Source organism: Varroa jacobsoni, unplaced genomic scaffold (genome assembly GCF_002532875.2).
Source record: "Varroa jacobsoni isolate VJ856 unplaced genomic scaffold, vjacob_1.0 scaffold_1425, whole genome shotgun sequence".
Classification (NCBI taxonomy): domain Eukaryota; kingdom Metazoa; phylum Arthropoda; class Arachnida; order Mesostigmata; family Varroidae; genus Varroa; species Varroa jacobsoni.
The window spans coordinates 138,541-160,726 of record NW_019214327.1 but is presented as its reverse complement, the minus strand read 5'-3'; the positions used below and the strand labels follow the sequence as shown (position 1 = coordinate 160,726).

General features: G+C 38.4%; 1 protein-coding gene and 1 long non-coding RNA gene across 8 annotated transcripts in view; one reads left to right on the top strand and one right to left on the bottom strand.

The window, feature by feature from the left end:
* Window positions 1-22,186, bottom strand: part of LOC111269937 (uncharacterized) — a 143,948-nt gene that overhangs the window by 39,183 nt on the left and 82,579 nt on the right. For all 6 annotated transcript variants that reach the window (XR_002686007.2, XR_002686006.2, XM_022849859.2 and 3 more), the window contains 3 exons: window positions 12,344-12,586; window positions 10,847-11,142; window positions 2,564-3,089 (listed from right to left, as the gene is read on the bottom strand). Coding sequence is in view for 4 of the 6 variants with exons in the window: in XM_022849859.2 (XP_022705594.1) it covers window positions 2,564-3,089; window positions 10,847-11,142; window positions 12,344-12,586 (1,065 nt within the window). In the remaining 2 variants the exon portion in view is untranslated. The remainder of the gene's footprint in view (window positions 1-2,563; window positions 3,090-10,846; window positions 11,143-12,343; window positions 12,587-22,186) is intronic.
* LOC111269941 (uncharacterized) lies at window positions 2,992-5,516 on the top strand. Of its 2 annotated transcripts, XR_015314736.1 has the most exons (4): window positions 2,992-3,079; window positions 3,817-3,944; window positions 4,493-4,588; window positions 4,981-5,516. It is a non-coding gene; the product is annotated as an uncharacterized LOC111269941 (long non-coding RNA). The 2 variants fall into 2 exon arrangements; XR_002686012.1 differs by lacking the exon at window positions 4,493-4,588.

The window sequence follows — 22,186 nt, the reverse complement described above, 5'->3', positions numbered from 1 at the left end:
AAAGGCAGACTTTACGTAGATATATTTACGTACGTGGGTGGGTGTCAAGCTTCCAAGAAGCGCAAATTTGCTTGCAGCACATATCGAAAGAGGCGCTAGTAGCAACATTGAGTACGGAGCCCCAGAGCCTATTACTAAAGGCTGCGCTAGAGCCGTTTCAAATTAAGGTATCGCCGACGGCTTCTTACGGTTCACATTCCTTTTTCAGGAAAACATATCAGCCGCCCATTCGAATCATGGGCCTCCACCTTACCACTAGAGACCGGCGTGTGCACCTGTTGGCAAGCACATTTTCCTTAAGGAGCTCAGAAAACGGTGTAGGCTATTCAAAACCCGAAAGTTTAAAAAAAGACTATTGTCTTATAGGAACAAAATGGCTGATATTGAAACAAAAGCAGTGACTGGTAACGAATGGAAGGATACGTGGAGAACAAATTGTTAGGTGCTCGATAAATATGTAACGCGCGTATTTCACAACATTTTTTTTTAATTCAGACTTATCACAAACCAATCGACGCGTGCATCTTTAAATACTGTTACCTACAATATCATGAAACTAACTGTCATATAACCACTGAGTCAACTAAGGACAATTTCCCGGACATTTTCGATACTAGCGCGTTCGGACGAATCGTGGTTTCACATGTTCTATATGCACATTTTACCGAATTTGGAAGATATTAATATGCTCCCACTCATTCAGATAAATGAGGTATAATAAGGACCTTCTTGTGTTAAGCTTGTCAGGTCTACAGTTTGTGTTATGCCAAGTCGATTTACGCTAAATGATATCGAATTTATTCCCTGTAGACCTTAGCAATTACTCGATCTTTTTTGCGGAAAACCTAATAGCAGTCTACTCGAAAATCGTAGACGTGATTTTAATTGGAACTGCAGTGATTTAATGTTTCATATACCGGTTTCTAAAGAAGGGACATAAGAATCTAGTCCTGCCACTGGTAGCCTATAGAGCTGCCAAAGCTTAAGCGTTAGCCATTGATACATTTACAGTTAAATTCGTTTGTTCGCCTGCTAGACGACATATTTGCTCCGAAATCGACTCACTAATTAAAATTGTTTAAAGCTTGAACACAAATTGGTGGTACAGCATAACATAATGGTACAGCCACATTCCTGATACCGAGTTAATTATTTGGGCTCAACCAATAACTTAGTTCAGCAAACGCCTTAGAAACCTCTGGTAGATTATAGCGAATATGTGCATGGTGACATAATAACACGGAGTGGCAGTGACATGCAGAAACAATCTTCATATCGCTCGTCCGTGAATTGCATTGTAGTGCACGTTTTTTGCGTGTGTCGACAAGAAAATCCTTGACATACACGTTTGTTTAACTTAACTGTATTTTGCCTAACTAAAAGAATCAATCTTGACAAAGCATCTCTATTCTGGAAGTCTTTTTAACACCGACGATAGACGAAGTTTGCTTGATCGAAATTTTATGACTCTCGTACCATTTCTCCCTCTCTCTCTCTCTCTCTCTCTCTCTCTCTCTCTCTCTCTCCCCCTCGTACTTTCGACATCTCGTACAAAGTGATCGTGTCAATAATGTCATTACAAATTCGTTTTATCTACTTACTCAGCCTAAAAGTTGCGCTTACAGCCAGTTGTAACGCCTTACTTCAAGCAAGGACATTTTCTGCGCTATCATTTAATTGTATTTTTATTCGACTTGAACATACTTTTCAACATATACATTAAGGATTCGGAAAAAATGTAACTTGTGATGTTTCGTGGCATTTTTGTTTAAAAAAGTAAAGTTTTTTTTAATAATAATAATGAATAAAGAGAAGTTAAGCCGCGAGAGGCAAGGTAAATATGTAATACAGAGGCATCAAGAAACCTACTTGTGCTGCGCTACTGTTTGGTGACGTTCAGGAATGATCAGTAAGTTTCCATTATAACAGTGACTTCAACGTTAAGCAATATTGTGTCAGTAATATTCAATCAATATCCAGAGTCGTCTGCAGAAGCTATTTCGGGCACACAAAAAAGATTAACATGAAGGGAGAACAGATCCTTACCCAATGTCTTATGTGCTGAAGATCAAACGCAAGCCTTTGGCACGTTTAGACGTTACTGACTTGGGAAGTCAGGCAACTTGTTAATGGAGAGGCAACAAAGACTTGGGTTAGGACAAGGCACAGTGTGTGATTAAGAAATGCGTTCGATTTAGATAGAGAAATATGAAATCATGCGAAGCAGGTATGGTATGGTATTTAATAATTGGAACCCCCTATGTGTTAGAAATATAAGGAAATCCTCTTTTAAATCAATCGGTTCGATGACATTATTTTTGCACCTTGTATAAATTAAACTCGTTTTTACTTAAAAAAAAATGTGTAAAAACGAATTTTACAGCTACTGAAGGTTGAGTGGAATATGCGTTTCAACTATTAAGCAAAGAATGTACTTTTCATGTTTGAAAAATGGTGAGCAAGCGAGTGATGCTGGCGATCATGAACCAAACATATAAGCCGCTTCCATCATTCGTTGCATAAACCTACGTGCGGAAAATCATACTTTCCTAAAAGTTCATACCTGATCTTGTAGTTGTCCTATCCTTTGTTGTGATAGGAGTGTTTTAGTAGCAGCATCACACTGTGCCATATTGTGTAATATAAGACCAAGCGCGATTGCCACTCCAGCGTTCATTGGAACTTGCGCCCTCCTCTGAGTTAACCATTCCGCCAAATCGCGCAAAGATTTCTGCTCACCAACATCTCCATCATTCCCATACCTGTCTTGGCCTGCGCAACTTTTTAAAACAAATTGTCTTCCATTGATTGCCATTACAGCGCAGCACAGTGCTATCTCGTCCAAATAGTCAAAGTCGTTTTCGTGAGACGTCCACCGAGAATCGCTAGAGCTCGATGAAAGGACAGGCTGACGCGTTTGCGTGACGGCGCCAGACGACACAGGACCAAGAGTTGGCTTTAGTGTCAGAGGGGAAGACACTCCAAGAAGAGCGACAATGCGAGCGCAAAAAGACCGTGCAGGTGATTGAAACATACGAAGAGCGCACAAACTGCTCATTGCCAAAGTCGTTCCAAACAGGTACGATGGGCTGAAAAATTAAGATCAAAACAATGCAAATGTAAATATTGTACTTACTTTTCAAATGTATAGACACGTCTACAAATTGTGTGTATATATCAAAGCAGCATTTTCAAAATAATTGTTTTGTGTGCGAGCTGAGTAAACTGTAAAAACCGATACAAGACTTGTCACATATTTTTAGTTGCGGGATGACATTAGGTACCGGCGTACTGGTATTGCTTGGTCGCCCAGATTGCAAATTTTTCATTCTATGAATACAAATGACTCTACTGCGAAGAAAGGCTTTTAAGCAAATGTGCACATCTAAAAACAACATCTCAAACCAGATTCAAAAACCATGGGGCAACGGTTCTGATGATACTTGTAAAAAGGCACAAAAGTGTAGCAGCGTCCAGACTACTACATGTATTTTATTTCACAAACTATTAAATTCAGAAATTTCAAACAGCTAGGAAAAAGTTGATGTATGAATTACTAAACCTTGCTTAATCTTAAGCATTAACAGAATTTTGGTGATTTACATGTTATCAGTGTTTCTACAACAGCTACGGAAATGTAGCGAAAGTAGCCGCTCGTTGTTGTAGATGTCAATCTACTGATAACAAGTGTTCGAATCATTTGATATGTAATCATTTCTTACGATTACTAATGCTTTTTCCATTCCACCAGATTCGGCTTTGCCGTGGCCATAGAATAATTAAGGATCCTCTTTATTGAAAACCAATACATTGCAGGTTCAAACTACAACTGCTTAAAATACTCCTTCTAGATTTCCATATCGTTTGCGCATAAACTGTATCTACACGTTAAAATGCCTCTTCTGAAGATTTTCTTGAGCAGAAATCCCACTTCAACACAAATGGTAAGTATGCAAACGACTATGTAAGATTCGTACGAAACTAAATTCAAATAGGTGGTCGTTCATCAGGCAACCGCAACGGTCACAAGTACTCGCCGATCTCAAAGGGCGCTTTCTACAGACATTGTCATAAATTGTATGCAGTTGAATTTTATTGTACTTATGACACGGCTGATGAAAAAGCTTCTTCAATTCGGTTGCGAACTGGACGACATGTTAATTATAATACCAAAATGTCTCTCTTAATGTTTATGACTATCTACATTCTTAATAAAATCTATATTCCCTAATCCAATTCACTTAGAAGCTCCTTTTAGTCTGATCCTACCCTTTGATCCGTTTTAAAGATGGAAATATAGCATGTCAGAGCAGCTCCATGATCCTTTCTAATTATCCTGTAATTCGCAAAAGGGCACAATGGGGTTCAAAGTAGACTCCCTATTGACAACCATTCTTCGAACTAGCGGTAAGGTAGTCAATTTTGCAATATATATCACGCATATTTGCTAATTCTGTTTTTTTTCGGTGCTGTTACTATACTTTCGATCCAGCGTTACCCGCTTTGTACCATGGGGAATTCTTTCAGCGACACTATTGTGCATCGTATTGTCCTACAGTCATCGCTGTAATTAGCCGTCTACTAATGGGTAAACGGTTGCTTCTTTGGTATTTTCCTTTAGGTCTCAGTTATTGAAACCTTGCAGAAGTATGAGTCAGTCCTCATTTGCAAACATTTGGCTTGTAAAGCCAATCTATATTGCCGAATGCAGCTTTTTTAACTGCTACGATGCTACCGTGCCCATTAAGATTCAAAAGTGGTTCCAGACCAAATAGAGCACCGAGCAGATGTCGTTACTGCAAATGCCCTGCACTTTGTCGATAAATATATTAGAACCAGTATATAAGTTAACGAACGTATAGGTCGTTCCTAGTTCTCTCTGTAGTTGAACAAGATTACAAACTCATCATGGAAGATACAAAAGACCAGACTAGAATATGAGTGAAGACTAGCCTTCGCTAACATTGTACATTTTTTCAGTTGCTACAAATTGACGGTACGCAATCGTCGGTTTCATACAGCTCGCGGGGAATTGGATAAGATTTCAGTACGCCAACGCTAAAGTAAAGGACAAACATCTATTAAAAAATAAGTAAAGACGCCTATTTAACAGTATCGGCATCTCGATTCAGAATTGGTAAGCTTTTTCTATAAGAATACGAACGCCGCAAAATTTAAGATCTACTTCACATATCCTAAAAGTCATATCGCCCCGCCTCCTTCGTGATAGTGAAACCGTCACAAACGAAGTCCAAAACTAGCTTCCAATTATTTAAGCTTCCACCGAAGGTCTTAAGGTCGAAGGTGTTCAGACATAAGCTTAACAGTCTGAAAAGAAATACGCTGTCTCTAACATCTTTAACCGTAATGTTAACAAGTTTAAACGTATCAATATAGCGACACGAAAAAATTCGCGAATTCCGAGTAGGAAGTTAGTCTCAGAAGTTTGCAGAACTCGCAGGCGGATTGCGTTTTCGCAGCAAATCCCAGCTATATTGAATAAGTACGTTGCAATGTCTTTGTCGATTTACCTAAAAGAAATAAATGTTTTCATCTGAATGCAACTTAAAAACAAACAGTATTTTTTTTTCACTCACATTTGACGAATTCCCACTTAAATACTATGTGAATAAAATGTGCATATAATTTTAGGTCTTTGGCTTAACATACTGTATGCAGACACATCTATGAAGAAAGTTGTTTGTTTTTCGGCTGAAATGTATGACTTGTAATAAGCGTTATTTGGATACACAGCGTAGCCGCTACGTAAACTTTTCAGTGACTTGAAGCCACCTTGCAGCTCGCCGACGTTCTAAAAAAGACGTCTGGGGCAAAAATAGAAACTAATTGCAAATACGAAAAATGTGGTCACTTATAGAAGTGACAATTTTCTAATCAAAATAACTAATAAAAAATAAATTAAAAAAAAATTATTTTTTTATTAGTTATTTTTATTTTTACTCCTGTCAGGTAAAAAGTAACTAAATGTCCATGTCAAAAAGACAGCATAACCGCCTACAAGGCGTATCGAAAACAGATCATTATTAATCCTGTCAGTTACCTATTATTTTATATTCGTTTCCAAAATTAAGAAAAACGATAATACCCGCTAATTATAAAACTATGTATCATTCATGCCGTGGGTTTTGAAAGGTAAACGAGAAAAGCTATGAATCGAGAAACAATTACTAGACAAATTTTCCCACTTATATCTATACATTGTTAGGGTATTCTATTCATTATCTCTGTTATATGAGTATCCATTACAAAACGCAGAGCTAGTATCAGTCAGTTTCTCTTTATAATATCTCTATGTTTCGAGCCTTACATGCCCACGATATGTGAATTCAATTTTGAGCGCGTAAGGCGGAACTAAATGAAGTCTACATGCATATGGTATATTACATGTATATATTGTCTTAATAATGTTATTATTAATGTTAATATTGTCTAAAAATATTAGGCACACCTATAATATGGACTGCTTTCCTCGGAATTCGTGGTGTTCATCTGACAGTGTTTTTGTATTACAGTGATATTACCGCTCTTTATCATAACACACGTTAATTATAGGTCTGTAGTTGATTTTTTACTCTTAGGAATTGAGAAGAGAAGCACTGCTTCTATGCCCTCTGTATGCTTGCGCTATTTAGATGGAAAAGCGAGTGTTCCAGTACGGATCCAAGACACTTGCTTGCTTGAAATATTCGTTTTGTACATAATCCGGACTTGATGATTTGTTAGTTGGGTTTTGAACTCCCCGTGAATTGTGTTTTCAACTGCGTTTTCCAAGTGCTGTGCATCTCAGACTGAGTAAGTGCAGAGGGATATTGTTAGGAATGGCATTAAGCAGTTAACATAGTGAAGCGACGCCAATATGCTGTTCAGGTAGATGTTCCATGCCGTATTTAAACGTGGTGCCTTCCCCAGCCACAAGTGGAAGTATAACAGACGTCTTTTTACTCCGATTATATGCGCCTCGTCTGAGCCTTTTAAGTAGACTGTTTACCTCCAAGGGGGCTAAAGCTGTTTTTTACTGCTGAACACCGTAGGGTTTTACTTCTCGAGCATTTTGTGTTTGACCATGGCCTACCTTTCCTAATTTTTACCTTCTGTGTGCATGCCTCGGGCCGCTCCGTTAAGAAGGTAGTTGACGTCTCGACTCTCTTCGCACACAAATATTGCGAAATTACTTGTCGTATACGATGTTGTCTCAGTTATAACAAAACGCAGTGCAATACTTTAATATCACATACCTTCTACAGAAAAAATTTGTGATACATTTGGCGTTAAGCTATTTCTTCTTAAAAAGCTGGTAGTTTGGACATGTTTATGGTATAAAAACGCTGGCCGATATCTTGTCGGTCTTTGACCAACGCCTCGGTGCTTTATACGAAGTGCACGTCAAGAAAAAGAATAATTTACGAATTCGCTGTTGGCAACGTTTGGGTAGGTACACAGTCTCACAACTAAGGCTTCTATCAGGATAACTACGAGTATTCAGTCTAGCATTGAGACGAGCTCTATAAAATAGATCCGTGGATATTTTTTTAAACTTCTTGTTAATTTTCTCCGAGTGCTTCCGACTTTTAGATCTTAATTATATTGAGTTTCTCTTCCAGGAGTCCAGCTAATATTACCCGTAGCTTCATAACCTTATTCATTCCTCAGATTCTTAAAATAATTATTCATGTAGTGTTTACCAAAACTAGAAACCTAGAAGTCTGAAGTTAGCCGTAAAACATGCTAAACTGTTTTTTATTGCGTATTTGCTGTACGACTACTGATTTAAGTTGGGTTTTTAACTTGTTCTGAAACCCTTTACTTATGAGAGCGTTACTGATATCCTGACGTGCTATGTTATTATTGCCACGTAAATTTAATTGATTGAATTAATAATGTTATATGTCTTTGGGAATTTTCTGAAACATTTCAGATTCAGCATATCTGATATTGTCCTACTCTCGTTGTTGAAGTCTATAGCTTTAACTAATAATCTAATAGAGACAATAGAGCGAGTTTGCGTTGTTAATTGCCTTTATAGACAAATGGTGTATCTAGAAAGTGAGCTAAAGGAACCAGTAGGTTAATAGACAGCGATTTGAATCGCTGTGTTGGGTCTTTCTACAATATTATGGACAGAACAATATCGAAAAAGTTAAAGATCATACTGTCTTCTGAGAAGGATGTCACACGGGACGCATTACTGAGAACTCACAGGAACGTCACAATGCTTTATGGAGGACTATGGCTAATAATGAGACGCTAAGCCAACGTAATAGCCCGACAGCCATGGTGTAGCATTCACATATTTGGTTTTTGACCTTTAAATATCGTACGCGATATTGAGAGAGCTACTGAGATGATGCAAACGATTATGGCATTTGATAGAGGAATCTGTAATCTACAATAATTCCCACCTATGCTAGCAACAGGAGTGAGCTAAAATAAGCGTTGCAATGAGAAGCACAGAAGGCAATCTACCAGAGGACCGTTGCGCGTCGAGTCACACTGAAGTACAACTGGACCATATAATGACATGTGGACAGACGAGCTTCCATCAGCATAGACGTTTACCTACAGGGACGTCGGTATATATCCAAGAACGGTATTAACAACCTACAGGCTAAGACGCAGCAGGCTGCTAACAACAAGCATATTTTGCATACGAAGCTGAGCTATTAGGACACGCGATGCTGTCACATGTGTCATATATGTGTGTATATGACAGAATAGAATATGCGCCAGGCTCGTTGCCTACTTAAGAAACAAATACTTTGCGTCTTCACACCTTAGGCTAACAGCCTTGCTAGATAGACGAATCGCTCATGTTACCTGGGTTCACGTATGCGCTGCAGGAGAAGCTTTGCGGCTCGTCGACGTATCAACAACCGTAACTAGCCACGCTAGCTTCACTTTACGAATACATCAAATCTAGGCGTTCATTTTTGTGAATAATTTTACCATGATGATATTTTGGACATTACTTCTTTTAGAGAATAGTGTCAAATAGACAGCAAAACGTACGTGTGTATTTGTCTTTCTTTTCGAGACTACGAGTGTCAGTTGCTGGTAACAGGTAAATATTGCTAGACCGCCAGTATAACTATTTCGGTTTTCAGTACACTTCTCTTATCCCTACTATAATGTTTTAGTTACGACCTAGACAGGCATCTGCATCTTTCGAAGTAATATTAAACTATATTCTGAACCAAAGCCCAAGTTTCTGAAAGGTCTAGGGTTTAGTGGGTGAGAGTCCCACAGTACCAAACAAACAACACAGAAAAACACTGCAGATACCTATCTGCAGAAGTTTAGTTGTAAATAGAAAAATGATCATGAACCGCTATTCAAAATTAATTTACGTTAAGGATGGACATTTCTTTGGACTGCTGGATGAGTTACTCGTGAAACACGGCATTCGTTCCTGACAAAAACCCAAACTTTAATTAACAGATATACATATCCTTTTACAAGCGGTATCCTTACTGAGAAATTTTCACCGCTAAGATGAGCATTTTCATCGAATACAAGGGTGACAACAGGCTGCTGGTTGAGGAAGCATTTAAAAACTAATATTTTGCAGTTGTATGACAGTAAACATCCAGTTTGCATGATTCATCTTCTTTCTTTTTTATAAAGATTAAAAATTTTCCAAAATATTTTAATTGCATTTTTTTTTTTTATAAATCTCACATATTATCTGTAGTTACAAAAAAATTGAAGAGATATATTCGCTATGAAATTGGGTTACTTCACAAATATTGTGCTTGCCTGCAAAGCGAGCGCAACGTGTGTCTGAAGGTTGTTTGCGGAACATCAGAACTCTTTGAAGTTGAGCTCGGTGTTTGCCAAACATGCCTTTAATGTACGACAGATCGTAACGGTAGTGCCTTGCTCAATTTATACGTGGCTCCCTGAGAAACAATGCCGCTGGTCACTAGTTTGCTCCGAGAGAAAATTCTTTACCTTTTATGCCAGGACGTGTTGAGTTCCGTACTGCTTTGCTAGGTTGAATAGACAGCTACAACGTACCACTAGATGTCCATTATTGGCAATACTGTTTAAAAGTTAGAAACACGATACTTTTCCGAAAATGGCTTCAAGCTCCGCAAATCGTGCAGAGCTTTATTTATTAGATCGAAAATAAATCATGTGTGTAAACTAATCCCTTTAGATAGTTGAAGGTTACTGTACCGCTTTCGTGCACCCGTTCTCGGTTTGTGAATTGCACGGGATGCCCTTAGCACGATGAAGCTACGGTTCAGTTAGGGGGAACGCGGGCTATTCAATATTGTCACTTCACATCGCTGTCAATGACACGGTTAACAAAGAGTTTTGCTAACAGGACGATCTGGGCCGTTGCGCAACGGCCATCAATGGTCCTCCTGAGCGGCATGCATTACGTTGGATTAATTTAGGAGAACGATTCTGCTTTCGAATTACTGCCGATGACACAGAACGCATTCAAAGCTATATCGGCATCGCGGTGGCTAGTTTCTCGATCAAAAGGAGGTTGTTCTGTATCGTCGAGCTCCGCTAACCATGCATCAGAATTAAATTACGGCATACGAAGGAAGACATTCTATGAGCGGAATGATGGTATTCCGCCCGATACGATAATGCAATGAAATGTATGGACATCCAGATAATTAAAATAAAATCAATATGATCACAACGTTTGCTTCTGTATATTAGCAGTATTAGAAGGTGTAAAGTTTTCTTTGTGACCAACTTAGCGGAAAAAAAACTATTTTCGTTTGTTGTAATATATAAATAAAGAAAGTGGCTTTTATCAATTACTGAAAACTTACAACTAGGCATGGTGAGTTTATAGGACACATACCTGGTCACCGTCCCGCTTTTCCCATCAAGAGCCCATGCCTCCAGTTTCTGAACGATGTCCTCACATATTCTTCGAACATCTTCAGCTACTTCAAAGATTCCGTGAAACATGCATTTTTGTATCATCAAACCTGCCCCAACAGCAGCAAGGAATTCCTGGTGTTGAGCTTTAATCGAAAAGCATTTAAGGGCATCACGAAGCAAGCCTTGCGATTGCAGCAGCGGCAACATTTGGTGAAGCGAAAACAATATTGCGCCAATGGCCTTCTCCGTTGATGATGCGCTGCGTGTAAACTTCTGAAAGTATATTCATACGAACGTTGAATTATACTAAATTGCATAACAAGTGTCAGCGTTTGTTTTATAAAGTAAAAATACCACATCTTTTATTCCTGGAACAATTAAGTTATTGTGCACAATTTTCATTCTTATTTCTACCAACTAATGCATGTTGTCTAGTCAGAAGGTAACGTGTTAATCAGGTTTCCCAACCGTTGTTCTGAATCGTTGATTCGTATCGAAAGTAAGCACAGGTTGATTCCCCAATGAGCAGAAATCCGTCGGCATAAAGTCCGCAGGATGTAAACGGTGCAACAAAACCTATATAGGAGTCCAGAACTCGACATCTGGTTTATGTTGACATACAGGCTCCACTTTCCATCACCAATAACAAGCATGTGGGATAATCGATATTTGTGACCGCGTATTACCCAGCCTAATATTTCGACATGACGGGTCGGTTTTGAGCAAAAGCCTTTGAACTACTAATGTTAAAGAGTTTTGTTTATAGTATATGCCTCAGTGTGAGCTAGGTATAGTGCATTTCACTCCCACTTAAAATCTGACTTCACTATCACAAGTCACGAAAATTATCAAATAAACACCTTCGTTACTCTCCATCATAGAATTACGTCAATTACGCTGTTCACATGGTACTACAACCCGGATGCGGACTGGAAAATTTCGAAAAATATATCAAGAAGACGCCAAGAGCTCAATTCGTAATTTGGTGAGTACCTTTTGAAAACAGCATAGCCTTGGACCGCCCCTCTTTGATCTTAGAATGTAAAGAGTACATTCTAAGATGAAAGAGACGATCGATCTCTAATTTCAAGGTATTTTGTACCATCACAGTTGAAGTTTGCGCACAAGAAGTATTTCTTCCTACAGATATGTCTATGGCTTTTTTGAAAGACATCATACAATTGTATTTTTTCCTGATTTAGGGTAATCCTTAGCTCTCCTCATCCACCATTCTGGTATTATTTAGTAATTTATCTCAAAACTTTCCTTGTAAAAAGGTTTCCAAGCAACTACAATACCTTACCACACCGTATTACCGTGTAAAATATTGCTCATATCACACTACGGCTACATAGGATGCTTCCTTGACAAATTGGAATTCTCTGTTATATTTAAAGTTACACATACTTTTAATGAATACTTCGAAATGTCTAATTTTTTACGCAATATTATCCTTATTGTAAGTTGCACATACCGCCAGCAGTTGGGCAAAGTATGCATCATCTATGGGCCTTCTCTGAATAAGGCAAAGAAGGCTTCTAAGTGCTCTGACTGGCCACTCCGCATGGCTAAGGTATTTATGATCTTTGACGCCAAGAATGTTGTATAGATGTTGACTATCCATCTGAAGTCGCTCCTTGAGTTTCAAAGTCTTCTCATACTCGTACGTGAGACTTACGAGAGAGCATATGGCAATTAGACCATTTCCCGAGCCAACCTAAAATATGCACAAGTGGAATAAAAGTAAGTTTAATTAGAGTGTATTACCCTGCTAACGTTGTATTGACTTTATTCATGCTACTCGATTTATAGTAATAGTTTCACGCTTTTACATTAAACACGTAAACCGTGAATCAGTAAGTCAACTAAATTCAAAGGGAATTTGAGCGACATTTATGACACACTGGGAAATATCAGGCTATCCTGAGTCATTTAGCGGGCAAAAAAAGTTGACCTAAATTTTGAAACAAACAGCGATATTCTTCCTGTACTTCCTTGGTCCCTGTGATTATACAGTTATAACACTTTTACCTAGTAAACATAAAATCATATGAGGTCGCGTAGGTTCGAAACCAAGCTTAGACAGTTCGTTTCCTATCGAGTGCTAACGGTCTAAACCAATACTTAGCAGCGATATTGGGTGTGAAGTTCGAAAACTTCCGTAAACGCATTCTATTTTATGGTGAAGGCCAGCTGTCTGTAGTAGTGCTAAACGGTACCATTGAGCGCGAAACTCGATGAATTGATTTATTCAGATTTACTCCCCTTTATTTATTACAGGTAGAAGTCACCGTTGGTGTTCAGCTAACCGCTGATCAGTGTAATCGCATGAGCGTTTGCCCCAATCTATGAGCACCGTTAAGGAGTCCCATTGAGCTTCCTAGGAGTGCTAGGTACTAATCGAGCCGTCTTCATTCCATGCGCTTCTAAATACCTGGTATCTGCAAGGGTTACGAGCAAACGATCCATCTTATCGAGAATGTACTGGCTGGCCCTGTGAGAGCACTTATGCGAATTAGAAAACTGAATGGCAGTGTGCCGTCGATTAAGCGCAATCCCCCCATCGGCACACATTTGTACCATCCCAGGTACGACGCTTAGTACGACGGGATAGCGGGAATCGTCAGTCCACGCGCAGCATCAAGGAAACGAACATCAAACATAACCTAACTGTGCATGTACAATCGCTAAGGTTCCCTATTTTCAATCACCGCGTCTAAAAGAATGAAAGATCGCGCGAGATGCAGCGATGTTTACGTATGCTGTTTGAAATAGAACAATGTAATATATGCGGCTTATAAGAATTGTGATGAGGCTAATTCGACAATCCATCTAGCAGGTCAAATCGCATTGCTCAGTGTCAACATCAGATTGATGGTTAAAACAGATTATGAAATATTTCGATATGTGTGCACTGATGAATAAATAATATATTTTCTGGCGTTCTCATACTATCGAATGATACAGCTGGAAGGGCAAATGTCGAACTTACAAGCGAAACAGAAGCATGCGAAATCGTGAGAGATTAAAAATTTCTGTGTAGAACGATTCGTTATTAAGAATACGTCAGTACGACACTGAGAATAGACATCGACAGTGTCGTATAAGAAGCAGAGGAATATACTAACAGCACTGATGGACCTGTTCCAATGTTTTCACAAGCTGGTTATCATAGATGCATAGAGTTTGAAAAGAACGGATATGTTAGCAAAATGAAGAATTCCTCGGAGGTGTTAATAACCTTGTGACTCGAGTCAAAAGTATACACGACCTCCGTGCTCCTCTTCGGTCAACACTGCAAAAAGGCAAACGATATTATTGCGAAAAAAGCAAGCCAAGAAAATGTGAAATTCTTTTGCTGTTCATATCTCAGCATCCAGTCATCAACGGTGGACGGCACAGCTACAAAAGTGAGATGGCCTGAAAGACTGCCTAGAACATGAATTTTTTAGGCGTGAAAATCCTGACAACCTATAGGGCGATGACAACAGTGAAGGGCTCGAACAGCAAACCCATCCAGCTCAACCGGGATCCTAGGGCTGAGCGTTCCAGCATCCAGGTCATTTTAGACAAATACACAAATCAGCACTCAAAGTCAATTAAGGAACCGCAAATGGGAAAGACAGCCGAACAGTTAGACTACCTTCAATGAGTCCCGCCTGCCTCAACGAGGACTTCGTGAACTAGGTTCTGGCAACATTGATGTCTGGAGGGTTAGCTTTAGTACACGACACCTTAAATCACTGCAGCCGTTCGCGAAGATAATCACGGATCTTGCAGAATGGCCGGACCTTGCGGGACGCTTCGAATTACACAATGAAGCTGTGTGGGCGGCTGCAACTCTGGTGCTCCTCTTTCCGAACAGTATAGACGTGCCCATACTAACGGAGACTAGCCTTTTTAACTCACCGCATTTCTATTCTGTACATTGCTTTGGTAAAAAAAAAAAACAATGGACCAGGCTGTTCTAGAAGAGGCATCTTCATTTTTTTATTGTCGGAAGGTAGGCGACCTCACAAAATGCCTAGTGGAGAATAAAGCCTTATATAACCAGCGACTACGTATCATACCAGTCTATGTTGAGCCGACTGATTTGCAATCACCGTACAAACTGGTGGAGAAGTTCGCCGATGTTTTCTTATTCTGATTTTCCTCTGATCAATCAATGCTCGCCTCAACTAACCGAACTCAAGAGAGGCTCGCAAGCTTTCATGCTCTACGAACGTGATCGAGCTTCTCATTGCGATTTGACAGGAAAACACAATAACCGTCAATGATAAAATAGCCTTACTTTCGTTTTTTAAACAAACAACTAGCTTACCTTAGGTTAGTGTAAAACCTGATTTCACTCTTAGGTCACTCATCTCGCCGAAGGGCTTCCCTGATCAAATTAAGAGGGCTGAGGAAATACATCATCCCGTATCTAGAAAACGTAATCATATACAGGTCTAACAGGTTCCAAATGTAACAAGCTTCAGCCTGACTCCGCGCGTTACACAAAATGACTCCAAATCGCCTCGCGCATCTTCTAGCTTGTTCGCTATTGCTGTCCGAAAATATCCGTCGTCACCTCAAGCTTTAAGCAATGGAAGCCTTAGCAATTAGGAGCAAACAATCGTAGAGATTAATTGAGATTTTTCTTCGGACGTAATAACAAACAACGAGTGTAAGAGGACGAATCGGCTAAATCAGAATGCCATCACTCGCCTTGCCGTGCATAGATTCCATAAATTCTGCAGAAAACTTCTGTAACGAGCATGACGATACATGTACTTCAGATGCGGGGAAGATTGTGATAGATATCATGCCGCTCGTTGCCTGCTGGTACCATGTTTAAGTCGTTTCTAGAATCTTAAGGTAAAACTCAACAACTCAACAAAGCCAGTATGATGTAAAGTGTTTTAAGTGGTTCTGTATATTTTTTCTGACATCAGGATATTGCATACGGTATAGAATAATAACCTTACCGTGTAGTATCGATTGGTGCATTACGTTAATGAAATTCTTCAGCAATTTGAGATATTTGATAGCACAAATAGTTTCCTTTTCTTTTGTTTAACGCTATTCCTTTGTTTTATTCTCCTTTGATGGAATGCACAGTCTAGGCCATGACTCCGCCATGGCAGCAGTGTTCTCTAGGCGGATTTTTCAAAATAACAATTGCGCAAATTTTCTTCAAAGTACATTGTATTTTTTTTCATTGGTCCTCCACTTAGTCCGCAAAAAAACATGTTCCGATTTTTTATCTTCAGTGTTGTCGTTACAATTTGATAACGAATACCCTGAGGAGACCCATACTGAGTCGTCAGGGAGCTAATTGCGTATGCTGTTTTTCTCAAAAGCTTTTAGGATCACAGCGATTCTTTTTCTCGTTTGAAGTCCTTAAGTGTTTGATCTTTCAATTTTTGTTCTTAAGATTGTTGCACCAGTGATTCATTATTGTCTTGCTGAGGGCTTTCTTGTCTTACATTCTCAACCATCTTCAATTTGTTACCCTAGCGTCCTCATCTTCAACCTAGAGACTGAGCACTGATTTTCAGCACTACACTCGATCAATTTATAGAACGCTATATTTACCAAATGTATCAAATTTGTAATCCTAGTGGTGCGTAGTTTGACCTCATAGTTCCACAAAAGCTAGTAATGCCTTTTCGATTCCTCTATGTGAGAACACAATATCTATTAAATCCGATCTAATGAGAATTTATAACGTTCTCATTGGATGACATTATTTAATAATGTTGTAACGCCGTACTTTTCACGTGTTTACTATTATGTTTTAGATCAGCATACTATTAGGTCAAAAAAGCGTTGAAGATTTGATTGCTTCCGCCTAAAAAAAAGGTTTAGAACTAGATGGTAGAAATAATTCTCAGCTGTGCCTTTATCTTTTTTGAGCTTGGTCGTACCAAACTTTTGACTGTATCAATAAATTGTGAAAGATGGATAAGCCATAACGGGTGACTTCAACTTTCCACAAATTCATTACTTGCCGCAACCTCGGACTCCACTGTAACCCTTATTTTGCCAAGCTTCAATGAGCTTCAGTTATTTACGTCAGCCACTACGCGGATTTTATTCTAAATTCTTTTCACGACTGATTCACGACTTCAGAGATTTATTCACGACTGATTCAGACCCGGCAATAGTTTGCCACCCTACAGCCGACTCTAATCATTAACTGTACGATGTACTACTAAAAACCTACGACTGTTCGTTTTTACTAAACTAAATTTAAAAAAAATTAATTGCTATTTATTTTTGATAAATTGGTTTACGTTTGAGGTGGACTCTGAATCGTTTAATTACTCGTTCCAGCAAACTGATACGCTTTCCATGTCGTTCCGCTGCTCTATCTTGCAAAATTATCACTGCTTCTTTCAGCCTCAACATATATACGAAATCGAAGGTCGACTTCGGGAGTTTCGTCCGTTGTAATGATATCCAGCTTTCGGTTAAAGGAACGTGAATCGCTTGCCTCCCTGTCAGAGTCGTCGTGTCGTAAGCTGTACTGTCAAGGAGAGCATTTTTGACAGACCGACGGCTTCGCTTTGTTGTACCGCCAGCCGATTGTCTTAGCATCTTCATTTGATACGCACAACTTTTGTGGCAACAATTACAAAGTATTCTTAAGTTTTTTCTGAACCTTAGATATATCAGGCACTCTAGAAATTTACTACAGAACCAATTTTACCCCTGAAAATCTCTCACCAAAGTTATACGAGCGTTCTTTTTTTTACTCATAACCCACTTAGAACTACTTAGGGCAGCTAAATGTATTATATTTTCCATTGCGTTTATCTAACTGTACTATCTTTAAAGAAATATTCTAGAGAACTCTGGAAGAACAATCGTGCCTTAGTGAAATCTTTAGGACTAATTTAATCAACATTTAGAGATGATTCATGTCTTTTTCAACTCTTTTTGAAAAATTTGAAACAACTGACACGCATATTTAGAAGATTAAAATGATCAACAACATGTTCACGTTAATATATTAAATTCAAGAAAAGACGTGTGGCGCGAGTTTTTGCAGTGAACTAAAGGATCATATGTGTAGCAACAGTAGCTGCAGACTTCGAATTTGAGTGTAAGGCCAACGAGGACAGGGACAAATTTGCCGCCAGAAAAAACATACTCAGATGTTAACACATGTGGAACCTTTTCTCACGATATTAAAACGCGTATTCAAGAAGCAGGACTGGGGCGATCCTGACTTTGCTTATAGGTTTAGTCAGACTTACTTTCATTCTATTCGGCTTACAATGGCGTTCATTGCAGACAATGCACACTTTCGAATTAGTTGTTGTGTACAGGTGGTAGGCCGTTAATCTTCCATGCAACGAAAGACATGAAAATGTTATTTTTCTGCACACCCCATAGAAAGAATATATAGCTAAGCGAAAAATAATAGACAGATGAAATTCGAAGATTAACATTTGGAATAACTTACTAATTTCGCTGACAGCAAAGGGGCTAAAAATAGAGGTGGTTATTGTAGCACACCTCGTGACCTCCATCCGCATGTCCAATTCTACTTCTAATAGCACTTTCATCTCCATTTATATTGATATAAAGTTGCATTGCTTACGATAATAGCCAGCGGAAGTGGTTTTTATGCTACCATCTTGACTGGAAGTGAACGCTTTTTTTACAAGTTGTCCTAACGGCAGATACTTTTTTGTTCAATTCTAAGGCGACTTTAATCGTTGTCGATGTTAACGTACTACACAGGTTCAACACCGAATTATTTTGTAGAAGAAGTTGTCGACGATTTGACTAATCCTTTCATCCACAATTGATAGTCCTAACAGTACGTGCATAGAGCGACTAGTTTTGCTTATAGTTAGGTTTTTTTTCCAGTACTTGAAAAGCAGTAAACCCTATAGGCTTCTTTTGATGATTCTTTTGCCTCAAAAAATTCGAGACAAAAATGTTTGTCAGCGTTATCCAAAAACTGAAAATACACACGATTCTGAGCTTTTTCACTCTCTAAAAATTATTATTCGTCTATTAAAAACACCTTCTTCAACTATTTTTGTCTGTACGTAAAAATCTGCATAGATACCGATTGTAAGGCAACGGGCTGAAGTTACACAGGCATTGTCTAACTGTGTACATTTCGACTCAAATTTGATCCCTCTACACTCGCATCACGAAAAATTATCGGCGTCAGATATTCATGTCGGAATGGAGAATGTGAGCGTAACTCTCATTCTAATATGTACTGAATTATTAAGCACGTAACGAAGTTGCCGAGAAAAGGCGAAACGTAAACAATAAAAAGCTACCCAAAAAATTAAATGATCTGTGTTTGCGGCATTTGCTGCTGCTGCTGCTATAAAATTTAATGCTGTTCTGCCTAAGTTGCACACATTTTTCCACTAACTATACATTTTTAAATAAAACTATTTTCCCACAGAAAGACGATTTAATGCAAAGTTGACCCGCTTACGCGATTTCGGTTATTTCTGTGAAGATACGGAAATCGTGCTTACTACAAGCGTCGTACAAGATATAAGTAGAGATAATAAAACAGAGTCAATTAGCCTCACCCTGTGCTCGTTTCGGTAGCTATTTCTCTACTATAGAAATAAATGTTTGGAAATGCGCAAATAGTACTAGACGACGATAACGAGTACATTCATTTTTATGACAACAGGGCATAGCTTCTATTTATAGACTGCGCGGATCACTGCAGTGAGATTGAGCGGCTTCAGGCAAACCGACTAAAATGTTCGGTTGCACTTAGTATCGATGCAGCTACCTGACGTGGTGTTTACGGAAACACTGTTCCAATTCTAGTTTTTTTTTTTTTTTAGAAGTTTTTATAGAAGAGCATCAAATCAGGGGGCATTAAAAGTAAAACATGGAATAATAAAAGATAATTCAACTATGCGAACAAGGACGAAATGACTCGTATAAAATAAATAATAGGACATACATATGGGATCGAAATTTGTACGCCAATACAGTATATCAACCTCACGTTTCTATAGGGTCTATTTAGAATAATGAGAGGTAAAACTGCAGAAAGTGAAATCAATATTTAGGCTACTATTTACTAATATCTGCGACTATAGAGGTACACGTTTCCTTCAGATGTTTGGTGAGAACTTGCACTATTCTGCTTCGAAGATTAATGAGGTAAACGAAGACGCGCAATTTAATCTCTCGAAAACATAGAAATGAACGTGCGTCCATAGACATGAAATATATTCAGAGTTCGTTTGTTTGTGTTTCGTTTACGCAAATATTGACATTGGCATTGGTATTAGTTCCGCGAGTAAAATAAAAACAGATAATAAAGAATAAAATTATTATTTTATTCTTAATAAAGATTTGATAAAATAAGGAGGTTGACAAAATAAAGTACGCGAATTTTCTCTATTAAGGAATATTCTGTAAAGGTATATTAAGGATAGCTAAACTGTCATCTGGAAAGTAATAATAATTTTATATTCTTACCGAGCACTAGTTTGTATGCATAGCTAATTGTTTCGAGTTTTACGTCCGGTACTGCCGTTCCATTAGACAGCTGGCTACAAGCACGAAAAAAGCTTGTCCACCCTTGGATTCGAATCCAGACCGCCATGCATACCTACCCGGACCTTGTGAAAAATAGCTGCAGTGATTCTTACAATTTTTCCCGTCTTCGACAAGAACCAAGCAACTTCGCATTAACTCCGCTGCTATAACAGGCGGAGTGCCGCCATTCACTTGGGAACGCTAGTAAGTTAGCTTAGCTTATGAAATAATTTCTCTAGAATGACAGAAACCGATTGACTCTTGTATGTATTATAAAGGGTGACCCGGTTAAAGTCCGAACTTTCTTACGCTTCGTCTTTGAAACTTTAACTAAACTGAAACAAAAACTTTAGTGATTTTTCATATGTGCTAAAAAAGTCATTTTTGACGTTTATTCAGTATAAGTTTCATTCACCTTAATTACAATAATCGAAAGTTCTGGTCAATAAAGCTTAATCACTGACTAGTCATTTTCAAGATCCACAAAAAGTTTTATCCACGGGTCAAGCGATATTGGCGAACGTAAACTCTATTGATCTATCTAAAGGTTGTTAAAAAATCCAGTATAAATTTGGGCTTTAATAGACAAAAAAAAGGGTTAAAAATGGACAGAAGTCCAAAAGGTGCAACAAGGCACAAACCGTCTTAAAAGAACCAAGCGTTCAAGCTCATCTGGGTAATGCAATTAGCACTGCTCTTTAACATATATATATATATATCGTTGACCTCTTAAAAAAAAAGTATTATCAGAAACTGCTTTTTATACCATTTCGGTACATTTCAAGCTTTTCAAATCTGAATTCTGGTTAGAATTTACTTTCTGCAAATCTTCTTTTTTCGACTCAGGCAAAACAGGCGTTTTTAATCTTTGTAGTGATTTGTCAGCGATTGAATAATAACTAATCCTCGTTCAAATAGCGAAAATGGCGCACTATTTTTTGCCATAGTGAGCTAACGATTTTGCCCTAAAGACTGTGGTTTTTGTTTATTACTAATAAAAGCGGATCAGCAAATGCTTACTATTACAAGCAGCTGATAATGTATCCGCATTTAGACGGAACGCCCTAGATTTATATACTTAGAAGGTATCGATCGGAACACTTTTCTAAGGTAGGTAAGAGCAGGTTTCACTTGACAACGTTGTACGCTAAAAATGTGAAAAGCTTACCCACACAGTATTTTTAAAAAAGCCCGCTCTTTAAACTAGCTGAAATTCTGTAAGGGGGTAGGAGTACAGGTCATAAGCTATAAACATATAATTGAAGAAAGGTAAAGGGAAGGCGTTTACGGTAGCAGAAAGGTAGCAAAAATATTGAAGCGGTCTTTCAATAGAATAGAATAACATAGCAATGTAAAACAGTAATTCGGAAAATGCAGTAAATCTAAAACAGGGCAATCGAACAACCGGATGGAAAAACGCAGATGTTTTCCCGATATAAAAACAAATTTTATTGCAATAGGATAATAAAGGTAACTGCTAAGTGTAATGGGATAATGAAACAATTGTAACAGACGAGGGAACAGGTCTAAACTCTTTAGGAGAAGTAACAGGATAGTGTCAGGGTGTCCACTGTATTTGTATGGTACGAATCACGTGCGAAAACGAACGAAAAGTGCACGAATCAGGGTATGTTTTTTTATTAATATCGATCATGTAAAGCCCAACTGTTTTTTGCGTAAGAGTTACGGATGTTTTGGTGAAATAAGTATAGTCACGATGACAATAACGGTACCTTTAGCTGTTATGGAAATTTCGCGTCGTTGTCATAGGTGTCAAACCTTTGGATCC